Here is a 15,997-nt window from a genome sequence, read left to right on the forward strand (position 1 = left end):
TTTTTTTTTTGACTTCAGACATCCTTGGCGGATCATCGTCATCATCATCAAGGATTTTGATTTTTTTAAACTGTGGGACATGTTTGATGACATGTGATCACCCATGGTCTCCCCATAGGTAAAACAGATGAAAGGGAGCTGCTCAGGTGTGGCCGTCAGGAGAGGAGAGCTTGGCACTTCCTCTTGCCTTGACAGCCCTGGTGTCCTCTGAGTCATCTCAACAGAATTCCAGGGCATTATAAAACATAGTGGGTCTGAAAGATTGAATCTAAAGTCCCAGTCCCAGCATCTGTGCTCTCTGGGCCTGCGCCCAGCCCACCTTTCCAGCTTGTCTGTTATGATCCCCTTGTGGACACCTGAAGCTTCAGACAAGTTCCTGTCTGCTCCTCACCTTTTTCTTCTGGGTCTCAGGCAGGGGTGGTGACCATTGGACTCATAAGTCTCCCTCCCTCCCAGGTACCTGTGGGAGCCAACCCTGTTCAGGTGGAAGTAGGAGAATTTGATGAAGGTGCTGAGGAAGCCGAAGAGGAGGTGGTGACTGAAAGTAGGTCGCTTCCCTGTGACTTGGCATATCCAGTGTGCCCTTAATGCCTGGCCTGGGACTTGGGGCAGCCTGTGTGAGGGTGCTTCCCAAGGAAATGCAGGGTGGGGTCTTCAGTGGGCTATGGGAGAAAAACAGCTTTGACTTAAAGGTTGGGAAACCGTCTGGCACTCAGTCTCCTGGGATCCGGCAAGATCAATTTATAGCCAGGCCGTCCATGCTGTCAGTGGCAGGAAGAGAAATTCCTGTGAATGGCTCTCTGCCCTGATTCTAAAGTTGGATTTCACATTCCTACTGAGGTCACTGGTCACATCTGGTCACTGAGATCCTGTTGCCTCTGTCTCAGCCCAAGCCCTACATAGGAGCAGATCTGAGACCAGAGATGAAGAACGTGCACACTCATTTGATTTTCACATATCCCACAGAAATGAGATCCTGAGGGAATGAGGCCTGACACGTCTCATAGAATGCCACCTGTGGGTTAGTGCCAGAGGGGAGACATGACCTAGGGCCTCTGGCTGGAGCCTGCATCGCTGAGGCATTTGTACTCAACGGGTTAAGAGCATGAACTTTGGAAGAAAGCCCACCAAAGTTTGGATCTTGGTATCTCCGCAACAGCTCGATTTGTTCCTCTGAGCCTCACGATCCTTAGTCTGCAATGGGGGATGATGAAGATGGTAGACTCTTGTCCCAAGAATATACAGTTTTCTGAGACAAAGCATGACAGCACTTGGCCCAGTGCCTGGCAGACAAGGCATCAATAAAGGATGATTGAAATAAAGCAACATAAGGAAGAGGCTGCACTGAACTCTTATCCTGAGAGGATAAGGAATGGTCTTTAGACATAGCTGGGCACAGAGTTTTTGTTGGAGCAAAGGGGCCTCTACTGAGTCATGTTCCTTCCCTCCTCCACGCCCACCTCATCCGGTGTTTACCAGACACAGCCGGGCTCTATTGTCCAGTGTGGGTCTGGGGCTCTTCTCCCCTTCCCTTTACAGCCACTCAAGTCACAGCTTCCTGGCTCCTTGACAACAGCTGACTATCCAAGACATTTTAGAAAGTCTGTTCTAGAATTCAGAAATGCCTTGTTGTGGTTGCTTTGTTGTGAGCCTGGAACACAATGAGTGCTTCATTCCTCAGGGAAACTATGGCATCTAGAGTTTCTGGGTCCCAGACTGACTTTTATTTTTTTTTTGAGACAGAGTCTAACTCTTTCACCCTGAGTAGAGAGCTGTGGCATCATCATAGTTCGTAGCAACCTAAGTCTCATGGGCTCAAGCAATCCTCCTGCCTTAGCCTTCCTAGTAGCTGGGACTACAGGCACCTGTCACAATACCTGGCTAGTTTTTCTATTTTTAGTAGAGACGAGGTCTCACTCTTGCTCAGGCTGATCTTAAATTTTTGAGCCCCAGTAATCCACCTTCCTCAGCCTCCCAGTGTGCTAGGATTATAGGTATGAGCTATCATGTCCAGCCCTAGACTAAGCCTTAAGCCCCACAAAAAGTGCCTGACTTAGACCAAGCCACTAATCCCAGACTGACTGAGCCAACTGCTTCCCTAAGTGCTAGGCCCAGTGAAAGAGCAGAGAGGATGACTCAGAGCTGCCTAAGCACAGAGAAGGAACCACGGCCAAGGACTATTGGCCCAAAGATCTGCCTCAATAGGGTTGGGTGGATACGCCAGCCTGGGTGGTGCTAACTCCATGTCCTTGCTTCCTGCCAGACCCCTGCCAGAACCACCACTGCAAGCACGGCAAGGTGTGCGAGCTGGATGAGAACAACACCCCCATGTGCGTGTGCCAGGACCCCACCAGTTGCCCTGCCCCCATCGGCGAGTTTGAGAAGGTGAGGGCTGAGGGACGGGGGCACAGGTTGGTGATTGGGCCCTTGAGAACACAGTGTCCGCCCAGAAAACTGTTGGCTTGGACTTGGATTGCTACCGGGCTTAGTCTTAGAAGTCCTATTGCTAGAAGTAATCCCAGCAGGAAAGTGGAGATGAGTCAGAGGTGAGGCTCTGTCTACCACGGGATTGCTCCAGAAACCAACAAGAATTTACTCAGCACTGTCAGGTTCGAAGCCCTATGCCAAGAGAATGTGGCTAAGATGGGAGTATGAGCTGAGAAAGGACAGAGGCTTTCTCAACTTGAGAGCAGCCGAGCAAAGCATCAAGTCCAAACATGTGGGTTCTGGGGACAGACTGAAGGCTGACTTCAAACCTCATCTCCATCACTTGTTATTGGTGAGACCTTGTTGAAGCTGCTGATCTTTTCCAAGGCTCAGTTTCCTCTCATCTAAAGAGGATAACAAAAGTTCTTAACTCACAGGACTGCTGTGGGGATTTGTCAAATAATGCCTGGTACATAGTAAATACCCAGTAAATGCTACTTTTTATTATTATTATTATTATTATCTCCCAAACATGTCCATTCTAGCTCAATAGGACCCATCTATCCATCCATTCATCCATTCATCCAAGTAAATATTTTTTGAGTACCCACTCATGCCAACCAGTGTGCTAGTGGCCATCTAGCTTAGGGCAACAAATCTGGGATCAGCATTCTTCCTCCAACTCCCCCTCTTCTGGCTTCTCCATCTTCAGGCTCTCCCCAAGACAACACTGCCTCTGGGTTTCAAATCTTACTTTTATTATGTATTTATTTATTATTTATTTATTTTTGAGTCAGAGTCTTACTCTGTCACCCTGGGGTTGAGTGCTATGGCGTCATAGCTCAGAGCAACCTCAACCTCTTGGGATCAAGTGATCATCATGCCTCAGCCTCCCAAGTAGCTGGGACTATAGGCGCCCTGATCATTTTTCTTCTTTTCAGTAGAGACAGGGTCTTGCCTTGCTTAGGCTGATCACAAACCCCTGAGCTGAATCCCCTGTTGCTAGAAGTAATCCCAGCAGGAAAGTGGAGATGAGGCCACTTCAGCCTCCCGGAGTTAGAATTACAGGCAGGCAAATCTTATTTTTAAGTATTTATTTATTGAAGAGACAATTGTTTTGCTCTGTTGCCCAGACTGGAGTGTAGTGGCCTGATCATAGCTCACTGCAGACTCGAACTGGTCTCAAGTAATACTCCCCCTTCAGCCTCCTGAGTAGCTGAGAGTAACAGGTGCGAATGACCACACTCAGCTAATTAAAAAAGTTTTTTTGTATTGGTAGGGTCTCACTACGTTACTCAAGCTGGTCTTGACCTCCTGGGCTTGAGCAATCTTCCCTCCTTGGCCTCCCAGAATACTGGGATTATAGGTGTGAGCCACTGCACCTGGCCTGAGTTCCAGATTTTAGCATCACTGTTAACTTTGCCTCCTTCTCACCCTTACCTTCACTGGTCACCAGTGCCACCAGTCCTCCCTGCACAGATAAACCCAAGCGGTGCTAAGAAAGTACGTACATTCCTCCTGGTGCAGCTACTTACTGCCACTGTCCCCACTGGCCCTCAGCATCTCTGCTTTGCCACCCTTATGCTCAGAGATTGATTAGGAGGACTCAAATGACTCAGCATATAGCTGTGCTTACAGCTAAGATTTATTCGTGTGACATAATGTAGTATATACAGCAGACTGTAAGGGAAAAGAGAGGCAGAATTTGGAGGGATCCATGTGAGACTCGCTTACTCTCTGCCTTCCATGGGGTCACACAAAGGGCACTCTTACCCTAGCTACAAAGATGAAGTCACATGTGAATGACGTTTCTGCACAGAGGGGCTCATTAGAGACCCAGCACTCAGAGTTCTTATTGTGGGCTGGTCACATAGACACACTCTGTCTAGCGCATATCAAAATTCCATACACCTAGAAGAAAAGCAGATTTCAGCATAGAGCAGATTGTTTGTGCAAGCAGTCTAGGTACAGTGAGCCATCCTTATTGGTTAGGGAAAGATTTACAACTACCCAGGGAGCTGTTTACCGGACCAGCTCCCAGACACCAGCCAAGGACCCGACAAGCAGGCCCTTCTAAGGATAATGATCCCAGGCCTGCTCTGTTAACTTTTCTTTGTACTCTCTTGTCTTTTTCCTGTCCCCATCTTTAACTCACTCTTTTCCAGATTTGTTTTCCATATCTAAGCCCTGTGCTTAGAGACTATTGGTGGCTCTAAGCCTGACAATGACCTGGGAGCCCAGAGAGTGGCTTCACATCCCAGCTCTACCACTAACTCGTTGCACCCCCATCTCTGAAATCGGCAAGGATGGTGGTACACCAGCAAAGGGCTTTGGGAATGATGGAGGGGTGTTTGTGCTTTGTCAACAGGTGTGCAGCAATGACAACAAGACCTTCGACTCTTCCTGCCACTTCTTTGCCACAAAGTGTACCCTGGAGGGCACCAAGAAGGGCCACAAGCTCCACCTTGACTACATCGGGCCTTGCAAATGTGAGTCTCTCTGTGGGCCCTTCCAGACTCCCATCTCAGGGAGAGATTTCTGAACTGGCACTGATGATGGTTGTGCTAACCCCATGTGATCTGATTTGGGGCAGATGTCTCTCCCTTTCTGAGCCTTCAAAAATGACGTGGTGGTCTATGAGCAGATTCCTTTGAACTCTAAGTTCAGGACTCCTCCTGGGGAAGGATTGACTTCATGGAAGCTCAAGATCAGGGAAGATTTCCAGAGCTTTTCACTAGCATCCAAGACAACTGCACTTTATTTCTCTATGAAGAAGTTCTTCTATAAGGCTAACCCAAATCTTTCCTGCTTCAAAACTGTAAAGCAAAAATGACGTCTGACGTAGGCCTTTTAAAATGTTTGAATTTGAGTGGTTTGAAATAGAGGCATGCCTGTCCATTTCTTTTGGGCTCTGCCACTCAGCACTGTCAGATCTTTGGCCTTCTGCTCTATTACATTCCCACCTGCCCTCTGAAGACACATGATAACCACCCTTTTCTAGAAAGCTGAGAGTCAAGTGTTTGGGGAGGGATGCCAGGGTGTTTGCTATATGGCTTTTGTTAGAGACCCCCGCTGCAGACTCAGCTGGCCCAGGTGCCTCATTCAGCATTCTCCTTGTCACTGAAAACATCCACGCCACACCTGCTCCCGCTCTGGGATAAAATCCACATTGTGTGTCTTGCATGTTCTGGCATCAGATGGCACTGAGGAGAGCCACTCACCTGCTCCTGGTGTATCGAGTGCAGAAAGGTGTATGAGGGATGGGAAACAGGTCATCCTTGGGGTTCATCCCTTCTCCCAATTATGGGGCCCTGGGTGTAAAATGAGAACTAGAGAAGGAGGCATGGAGGTGTGTGGAAATATTGGTAGGAAATTCTAGGGGCAATGAGACCCAGGGTTCCAGGGAGACTCCACCAAGTGGCTTGGCTTTCCCTGAGGCATATTGCCCACTGCAACTCTTGATGTGTGATGCCCACTCACCCCAGTTCCTAGTATTTCCATCACAGATGTTTGCTTCTGTGCCCCAGCTAGCGATGAAGGTAGCCCCTGCAGAGGAGACTTTCCACAGTCCAAAGTTGAGACTTTGGGCAACCACACTGGCCTGGATGCTAAATGATACCTTGTCAATGTGGCCTTGAACAAGTCCCTTCTCCCCACATTGACCTCTAATATATTCTATAAGAGGGGTAGACTTGGATGAAATCTTAAGATGTAACATTATGGTGCTCTAAGTTCCAAAGACCAGCGGGGATCATTATCTCTAAGAAAGTTCTAGTGGTTAAATTTTCCTGATTCCTCTACTTTCCACCCCTACCCATCTGGGCCAGTGGATAGATGTGATTCTTCAGCCTCCCAGTTTTAATCACCTGCTAGTGGCTGACATCACGAGGGTGGGTCCAGTCTCTGCTAAGGTCACATCCAGGGCCTAGGACCCAGGAAGGTACAGGAACCACTGGGGTGAACCGTTTCTTTCCCTCAGCAATGAGCTCGAGGCTGAGGAAGCAGCGGACATGCCTTGGCACTTTCCATTTTCAGAGCCTTCTTATCCATATACAGTTTCCTTTGCTGATTGTCCTGGGAAGAAATTGGCCCAGAGAGGGCACACCACTGTGCCTAGGTCACTGATGGAGGTGGTGTGGGCAGAGGGCCCAGGCAGCATGTCAGCCCTCAGTACGGAGAGGCAGGTCTGTGCTGACCACCTTGTGTTTGGGACCCTAGACATCCCCCCCTGCCTGGACTCTGAGCTGACTGAATTCCCCCTGCGCATGCGGGACTGGCTCAAGAATGTCCTGGTCACCCTGTATGAGAGGGATGAGGACAACAACCTTCTGACCGAGAAGCAGAAGCTGCGAGTAAGTGGTCTCTTTCCATCCTGTCCCGGGGTGTCTGCCTGGCCCTGCTGGCCCCATGTTGGCTGATCCCATCCCATTCCTAGGACTAGGTCCCCAGCTATAAGCTGACATCACCTGGAGAGTGCCTCTGCCCCTGGTACAGGGCACCTGCTCCTCCTAGCTGCCTCTGGAGCACATTTACATCTTAAAGGATCTGAGAAGTCAGTCTGACAGTAAGGAGACCTGCTAATTCTGTGTAGCCCAGGGTTAAGGAAAGGTGACACCACAGCCCTATTCCTTTTTCTTTCTGAGTCTGGATCTTAAATTTTCATGAGCCTACTGAGTACTCCAACATGCTGGTAAAATGCAGATTCCTCAGCCCACCTCAGGCCTACTTAAACAGTATCTCTACAAAAGGAGGCCCAAGAAAGCCTCATTTTAACACCCCCACTGGTGGCTTGGTGTGGCCAGCTCTGTGCAGAACCATTTGGGATCACCCCAGGCCTCCACTGCTGTGAGTGGGATGCTGGTGTCTGCCATGCCACTTCCTCTCCTCATTGTGAACTTTGGTCTGGCTGGTCTCTGCCTGCTCTGGCCTTCTGTCAGAGGGGAGGGGCCCAAACCATCTCCCTGGACCTTTTGTTACACACCAGGTGAAGAAGATCCATGAGAATGAGAAGCGCCTGGAGGCCGGAGACCACCCCGTGGAGCTGCTGGCCCGGGACTTCGAGAAGAACTACAACATGTACATCTTCCCTGTGCACTGGCAGTTCGGCCAGCTGGACCAGCACCCCATTGATGGGTAAGGCCCCAGAGCTGTGAGCAAGGCTGGCAGGTGCACTAGCTACGGCCAGAAAGCCTCTTTGCAGCCTCTGCTGCTTCCTGCCCTGGTCCACGGCTTGCCTGAGGGTTGGGGCAGAAGGAACAGGCATCCAGAGAAAGGATGCAGACCTGGGAGGAAGAGAAGATACTCTCTCGATGCCAGAGGTGGAAGTCACTGGGAACGGAAGACACCTCCTTAACCTGCATGTGCTGAGGCTCGGGTACCCAATAGTGAGGGAGACTGAGTGAGGAAGCAGTGCCAGGCTCCAGGGGTGGCAGGGGTCGGGGTGAGAGCAGCCACTCTCTGTTCACTGTCCTTCAGCAGATCATCTAGGAGAAAAGCGGCCACCAGGCAGTATCTAAGCCCCATCCCAGGGCCTAGTTCTAACAAGGCCCAACTGCCCCTGGACATTTCCTAAAAAATTCAAAGTCAACCCATCCACATTGCAAGCCCCTCATTTGAAGGCCCATGTCCCTTGTCCAACGGAGTTATGAAGTGCCATGTGCCTGCACTGCAAATCAGGCAGGTGCTTGGTCAGTTAACAAATGCTTGCTCAGTGTTCTTTATGTGCCCAGCACTATTCTAGGCAGGGGACTGAACAGAATCAAAGCTGACATGGTCCTTGCCCTGTGGACCTTGCACTGTGTTATTACCCCTGTCACCACCTGCTGAACTTCTCTTGTGGTGATGGTGATGGGTGTAAGTATCCCTGCTCAGTCCCAGTCTTGCCCTTCTTGGAGCCTTTTTAAACTTTTTCCACTGATTGTGAGAAGCAGAGCATCACACAGAGGGGACAAAGAGGAGTTCCCTACTCACATGCTAAGGGGATCTCACTGGGATGCTCACCCCTCACTCTGTGTCCAACCCATGTGCTTGGAGGCTGCCCACCCTGTCAGCTGGGGTCTCCTGAGCTCTGGGAAGCTCCTGGCTGCTTCTCTCCCAGGCTCTTGCATGGCTGGGATCCAACTGAGTCACTCACTGTGGCCAGGAGGGAAATGTCCAGGGGAACATCTAGAGCTCAGACGGAGAAGCTGGATCCCACTGCAACGTTGGGGGAAATTTCCAGATGGGGCCGTAGGGACTGAGCATCTTGGAAAGTGCTCCAGCCAGGGTGAGGGGATACCAGTAGCAGAGTGCTAAATAGTTTGACTTTAAGTTTCTGTGCCTCTAATTCTTAGCCAATTAGGAAATAATTAAATGCACCAAAAGACCTCTGTTATTGAGTCCCCAAGACCTCAGAGCTGGAAAGGTCCTTACAACCAACTCCTCTTTCTCTTTGATGAAGGGATAAACAGGGTTGGGGCATTGCTGTGCTGTGAGTCCCATAGCCACTCAGTGGCAGAGCTGGGGGTAGGCCTAGGATCCTGACTTCCTGTCCTGTTATAAACACCCTTCTCTGTGCTGGGGGTGCAGGCTAACTCCACCCCTGCCTCCCAGGCTGACTGTGGGGCTTTCCCCACCTCAGGTCATCCACTGCCTCTTCCCCTGCAGGTACCTGTCTCACACCGAGCTGGCCCCACTGCGTGCTCCCCTCATCCCCATGGAGCACTGCACCACCCGCTTTTTCGAGACCTGTGACCTGGACAATGACAAGTACATTGCCCTGGAGGAGTGGGCCGGCTGCTTCGGCATCAAGGAGAGTGAGTGTCTGAGCAGAGGTCATGGAGCCAGGCCGAGCGCTGCTCCCAGGGTGGGGGGCTGTCGCCCCTCCTCTGTGTGTCTGTCCTCTCTGCCCGTGCCTGCTCTCTGTGGCTCATGGACTCCAGTCTGCTCTTCCTGTCTGGATGGGCCTCACTCTCGGGCATCTTCCTGACCCTTCTCTGTCCACTTGACTGTCTTTTTCTCTTTCCCTTCCTCAAGCATTAGCCCTGACTCTGTGCCAAATGCTATTTTGGGAATTGGCAGGCATGCAGAGAGGAAGCAGGAAGTGTAACTTGGCAGCATGTGTAAGAGACAGGGACAGGCCAGAGGCTGGGAGGCCATTGAGCCTCGGTCACTTCCTGGCTGACCTGGGGCCAGTCCCTCGGCCCTCTGCCCTGGGGTGGGTGGGAATCCACTACTCCTTGGGAAGTGCATCTTCATAGACGCAGGGCCTCAATTTAAACTCGGCTCTCTTTTCTTATTTTGCAGAGGATATCGACAAGGATCTCGTGATCTGAACCCCTGCCTCCTTCCACAGTACCCGATTCTCTCTCTCGGCCCTTCCCCTTCCTGTTTCCCCCAATGTTTAAAATGTTTGGATGGTTTGTTGTTCGCCTGGGGACAAGGTGCTAACATAGATATAAATGAATACATTAACGGTGCTAAAAATGGAAATTCTAACCCAAGTCTTGACATTCTTAGCTGTAACCTGACTATCCAGATCTTTTGCTCACTCTTTAATAGTCCCATTTTTCTCTTGCCATTTGCTCCCGTCTGCCTTAAGCACACATTGCATCTTCAGATTTTCTCTCTATTATTCTGTTTGAGACTAATGCTCGCCAAGCCAGACTTCATGTTAATTTTATTTCAGGGTATGGACCACCTGAGGGTCTCCCCCAGGTGGCCGGGAGGAGGGCAAAGGGAAGTAACGGACACATGATGTTGGCAAGGATGTTTCTGGGGCTAGAGGATCAGTGGAGGGAAGGAGCCCTGCAGAACCCACCAACCGCACCTGGTTTGTCTGGGGCTGTGACTAAGAGAAAGACTCTGGGGCTGTGTTACAGAAGCCGATCAGTTCTCACATAAACCCACTTCCTCACCATTTCCTCCTTCACCTCTCGGTTTCTCATCACATTAGGCAGTTTGTTCCCTTTGGGACCGTGGACTGTCGGTTCTCTGGGGTGGGTGGGTCAGCACATCTTACAGGGCTTCTCTCCTGTCTTTTGAAGATTTGGGCTTCTTCTCAGGGGGCTTCGGGGACTGAGAGGCTGTTTTAGCCAGAAGGCCAAAATCAAGGATGAGATGGAGAAAGTTGTAACACAGTAAAAGTGGACTCGGTTGTTTTTTCCTCCCACATTTGGATGGTTTTCATAAGGTTTCTAGCCTGTTCCTCCTTGTATCTCCCCCTCCTTTTTTCTTTTATTAATCAAGAGAAACTTCCAAGTCAATGAGATGGTCGGATCTCACAGGCTGAGAACTTGTTCACCTCCAAGCATTTCATGAAAAAGCTGCTTCTTATTAATCATACAAACCTTCACCGTGATGGGAAGAGTTTGACAAATCTTTCAAAATAAAAAGTAATGACTTAGAAACTGCCTTCCCGGGTGATTTTGCATGTGTCTTCGTCTTGACCACCTTATTACTCTGACACACAGATGTATGGCGTGCGTGTCTGCCCGGATGCAAACCCTTCCGAGCACACGATCACGCTTTTGTATTCACACCTGAACACACAGAGACTTTTTTATACACAAGGAACTTATGGTTCCTTTAAACCCTAATTGAGCTGTTTTAATGATTTATGGTCTCATCCTTTTTCATTATTCCACTCCATTATCAGCACCAGGCTGAGCAACTATCTCCTTCCATTAACAATACATTTATTCATTCATAGATTCATCCATCAAATATTTATGATGTAGCTACCCTATACCAGGCCCCATGCCAAGCACTGGAGACACAGCTATGGCAAAGCAGACAAAGCATTTGTTCTTTCGGAGCTTAGAGTGCAGTGACGGATACTTTAAATAGTCACATGGTGAAATATAAATTCTAAGATGTCACAGGTGCAATGAAAAGAGGGTATGAGAGACCATGAATGTAACAGGGAGGACAGGGCATTATTCTAGTGTTACACTGTTCCAGATGGTAGCCACGACCCATGAGGGAGTTGGGTAGACTGAACTTTAACGTAACTTCATTTAAAAATTAAAATGCAGCTCCTCAGTCACACTAGCAACACTTCAAGCACTTGATAGTCACAGAGGGTCACTCTATTGAACAGAAGAGATCTAGAACATTTTCATCACCACAGAAAGTTCTATTGGACGTTGCTGTTTTTAGGTCATCATAAGTTCACAGAGCACTTTTCAAAGCTCATGCATGGTCATCATGCTAGCATGATATTTTGGACTGGTACCCCAATGTTCCCCTTAGAGATGGAGAAACAGGCCCAAGATGTGTGTGTTCAATTGCAATGAGTCACACACTGGATCTTCAGGTGTCAAGCCCCTTCTTATTTTTAATGATTTTAAGATTAATAAAATAATACAAGGTTATGAAAAATGCCAAACTGTGTTTTGGTGTTCTCTTCTACATAACAGAAAAGAGAAGAGAAAGAGAGATTGGTTGGTTTGGTATTGGCTATTTGAGGACCAAACCCGGCACCTATCTCATCATCGCTAGCAATCTGCAGAGAGGTGAATTAAGATCAATTTCAGGATTGGCTCATTCATTCATTTGGCACCATTTATCAGGTGCCTGCAATATATTATGTCCTATCCTATCGTCTTATGAGTAAGATCCAGGCTTCCCTGGAACTTTCATTCTAGCCAGGCAGAAAATACATAAGTTAATGAAGCTGTTTCAGATAGAAATGTGGTATGAAGGAAATAAAGCAGGGAGCTGACACAGGAAATGATTTGGACCTGATGTTCCTGCGAGTAGGGTGGGAGGTGTGATATTTGCTCTGTGGACAACAGCTCTGCCACCAACTTATTGGGGTTCTAGGAGGTTGGGTGATTTGGTCATGTGATGAGGCAATAAGAAATAAGTGGGGCACTGGAACCCAGAACTTTCTCCCCTGAGTCTGAGTATTTCCCTATAGGGAGCTCCTCAGAGGTTTCAAGGAAATCCAGTACCAAGGAGACAGAGCATGAATCAGTCTAAGGCCGTGGGAGGACAGGTTAGTGCTGCACACCCTGCGGGCTTTGGCAAAACCAATGAGCTGAGTTGACAGAGGCTCTCAGAATACAGAATTCTTTTTTTTGAGAAAGTCTTTTTTTGTTAAGCTGTCACCCTGGGTGGAGTGCCGTGGCGTCACAGCTCACAGAAATCTCCAACTCCTGGGCTTAAGCTACTCTCTTGCCTCAGCCTCCCAAGTAGCTGAAACTACAGCGCCCACCACAACACCCAGCTATTTTTTGATTGTAGTTGTCATTATTGTTTGGCAGGCTCGGGCTGGATTCAAACCTGCCAACTCTGGTGTATGTGGCTGGCACCTTAACCGCTTGAGCTATAGGCACTGAGCCAGAATCCAGAATTCTTTAAGGCAGTGATCCCATAGCCTCCTTCTATCTGTCCCCTCCCCCTTAAATCACTTAAAAAACAAATAAAAGATGTTAACATTTAAAATACACTATATCGTTGCCTTAGATAAAAAATTAGTTTCATTTACCACAAACAGATAAATCTTAAAGATAAATACAATAAAAACATGAGTGCAATAAAATGTGTTATATAATTATGAATGTGCCTCATGCTTGAAGAATGTTGTTTCTTGTTAAAAGAAGAAATCTTAGAGACTTTCTCCTTGATAATCAGACAGGCCAAAGAAGAACTGAATTATAATTAATTCCAAATGTGTAACATCTCATACAATCATCTCCTGGCCCAAAGTGGTAGGCATCCTTCCCTTTGGGAAATTCCTCTTCACGTGAAGATGTGGGTTCTTCAGAGTCATCAAGGCCCTTTTATAGACCATCAAGGAGGAGTTGGCCAGGCCATTGAGAAAATGGGTGGTGTGCAGGTGGAAAGAGTAGATAATGAAGCTTCCCTCCCTCCCAAATCCTGCTGCATAACTGGGTTGAATCTCATTGAGTCCAGTGACCCAGCTCTCTGAGCTTGTTTCCTCATCTGTAAAGCCCTGATGATAATGGTCCCTGCCTCAGGGGTTGCTATGTCTGGCAAAGTGAGCCAGTTAATAATCATAATCGTCATTACCATCACCATCAACTGCCACTCCCGACTTAAATGCAGGGAGGCTGCTCTTTCCCCACTCTCTCAACTGGTCTTTTATTGACTGGTCCTGTGTGGCTGGTTCTCTATCAGTTGAAGAGTCTTCAAGGCCACAATCCCTTTGAGAAAGAACTCAGAGGTGTCTCAGTTTGTTAGGCTGGTCTAGGCTGGCTAATGTCTGTATTAGTTTTGGCCACAGAAATTGAAGTGTTAAATATGTCCAGCTGGAAACAGAAAAATAAGGGTAACCTAAGGAGGTGAAGGGGCCCTGGGCAGGGAGTTAGGAAATCTAGTTTCCAGACAGATGCTGAGCCTGGATGCATGCTACCATCCAGGGATTCTGTCTCCTAAATAACAGTAGAGGGGAAGCTAGATCTGAGTCTCTGAGGTCGCTCCCCCTTTTCTTCTACTGAACACAGTCCTAGAGATGGGCAACCCTGGACACGTCCAGGACTTACAACCTGTTTTCCAGGTGGCCCCCCAGAGCCAGCCAGACCAAGCTGCCTCCATCCTGAGCCAGGGGACAGTCAGGCCGCTGAGGAGGGTCAGGGTGCCCCCTGGCGGGGCTATGGAGAAATGCTCCCACAGCTGTGGCTGCGTCTCAAAGTCTGCCCCCTAAGGACTCATGGAGATTGTGTAGTTTAGCCCCCTCATTCTCTAGACCAAGAAGCTGAAGTTTAGAGAGGACAACATCTCTCAAAGAGTGCCAGATAAAATAAAATACTCCTAGTTATATTCCAATTTCAAGTAAATAACGAAAAAAATAAGAAAATTTCCTTCTATACCTATTTTCTTAAGCGTTCTGATCAAGAAGGGATGCTGAATATTATCAAAAGATTTTTATGCATCAATTGAGAGAATCATATGGTCTTTGTTTTTTATTTTGTTTATATGATGTATTATATTTGTAGATTTATGTATATTGAACCATCCTTGGGACCCTGGGATGAAACCCACCTGGTCATGATGTATATACAATTTGTTTGATGTGTTGCTAGATTCTGTTTCCTAGGATCTTATTGAATATTTTTGCATCAATATTCATTAGAGATATTGGTCTATAATTTTCCTTTCTTGTTGGGTCTTTTCCTGGTTTGGAGGTCAGGGTGATATTTGCTTCATAGAATGTGTTGGGAAGTATTCCTTCTTTTTCTATATTTTGGAAAAGGTTAACTAATATAGGTACTAGTTCCTCTTTTAAGGTTTGGTAGAATTCTGATGTGAAGCCATCTGGTCCTGGGTTTTTCTATTGGGGGAGATTTCTTATAGTTGATGCTATTTCAGAACTTGATCCAGGCTTGTTCAACATTCCCTTCTGGCTAAGTCTAGGAAGGTGTTGTTTTTCCAGGTATTGGTCTATTTCCTTTAGATTTTCATACTTCTGAGAATAGAGTTTTTAATAAAATTCATTAAGGATTTTTTTAATTTCTGAGAAGTCTGTTGTAATTTGGCCTCTATCATTTCTAATTGATGAAATTAGGGATTTTACTCTTTTATTTCTGGTTAGATTAGCCAAAGGTTTATCTATTTTATTGACCTTTTCACAGAACCAACTTTTTGATTGATTGATCTGTTGTATAATCCTTTTGTTTTCAATTTCATTTAGTTCTGCTCTAATTTTAGTTATTTCTTTTCTTCTGCTGGGTTTGGGGTTGGAATGTTCTTCCTTTTCCAGTTGTTTGAGATGTCCCATTAAGTTGTTGACTTCCTCTGTTTCCATCCTTTTCAGGAAGGCTTGCAACACTATAAATTTCCCTCTTAGGGTCTGCCTTTGGGGTATTGCAGAGGTTCTGATAATTTGTGTCATCATTATTGTTTTGTTCCAAAAATTTGGCAATTTCCTTCTTAATCTCATCTATGATCCAGTTATCATTCATTTAGTTTCCATGATTTTGTATGACTATGCATATTCCTGTTGTTACCAAGTTCAATTTTTATTCCATTATGGTCTGAGAAAATACAAGGAATAATTTCTATTCTTTTAAATTTGCTGAGGTGAGACTTGTCACCTAAGATGTGATCAGTTTTGGAGGATTTTCCATGGGCTGATGAGAAGAATGTGTATTCAGTTTTGTTAGGATGAAATGTTCTGAAGATGTCTATTAAATCCAATTGTTGAATGAATAAGTTTAAGTCTAAAATTTTTTTGCTTAGTTTCTTATTGGAGGCTCTATCCAACACTGCCAATGGGGTGTTAAAATCTCCGACTATTATGTAGGTGGAGGAACTCAAGTTGCTCATGTCTGTTAGAGTGTCTCTTATAAATTGAGCACATTCTGGTTGGGTGCATACATATTAATAATTGAAATCTCATCATGTTGAGTTTCCCTTAACAAATATGAAGTGACCATCCTTATATTTCCTTACTTTTGTTGGTTTAAAGCCTATTGTATCTGAGAATAATTGTAACACTTGCTTTTTTCTGATTTACATTTGCCTAAATTACAGATGACCATCCCGGCACCCTGAGTCTATATTTATCTTTTAAGGTAAGATGAGATTCTTGTATTCAGCAGGTATCTGGCCTGAGTTTTTGTAT

General features: G+C 46.9%; 1 protein-coding gene across 2 annotated transcripts in view; it reads left to right on the forward strand.

Moving 5' to 3' along the window:
- SPARC (secreted protein acidic and cysteine rich) overlaps window positions 1-10,819 on the forward strand; it is a 22,863-nt gene extending 12,044 nt beyond the window's left edge. For both annotated transcript variants that reach the window (XM_023515450.1, XM_012808210.2), the window contains exons 4-10: window positions 457-544; window positions 2,264-2,385; window positions 4,796-4,916; window positions 6,646-6,779; window positions 7,412-7,560; window positions 9,073-9,221; window positions 9,712-10,819. In XM_023515450.1, the coding sequence (XP_023371218.1) occupies window positions 457-544; window positions 2,264-2,385; window positions 4,796-4,916; window positions 6,646-6,779; window positions 7,412-7,560; window positions 9,073-9,221; window positions 9,712-9,740 (792 nt within the window). In that variant the 3' untranslated portion in view covers window positions 9,741-10,819. The remainder of the gene's footprint in view (window positions 1-456; window positions 545-2,263; window positions 2,386-4,795; window positions 4,917-6,645; window positions 6,780-7,411; window positions 7,561-9,072; window positions 9,222-9,711) is intronic.
- The last annotated feature ends 5,178 nt before the right edge of the window (window positions 10,820-15,997 follow it).

Source organism: Otolemur garnettii, unplaced genomic scaffold, assembly GCF_000181295.1.
Source record: "Otolemur garnettii isolate 467f Iridium unplaced genomic scaffold, OtoGar3 scaffold00003, whole genome shotgun sequence".
NCBI lineage: Eukaryota > Metazoa > Chordata > Mammalia > Primates > Galagidae > Otolemur > Otolemur garnettii.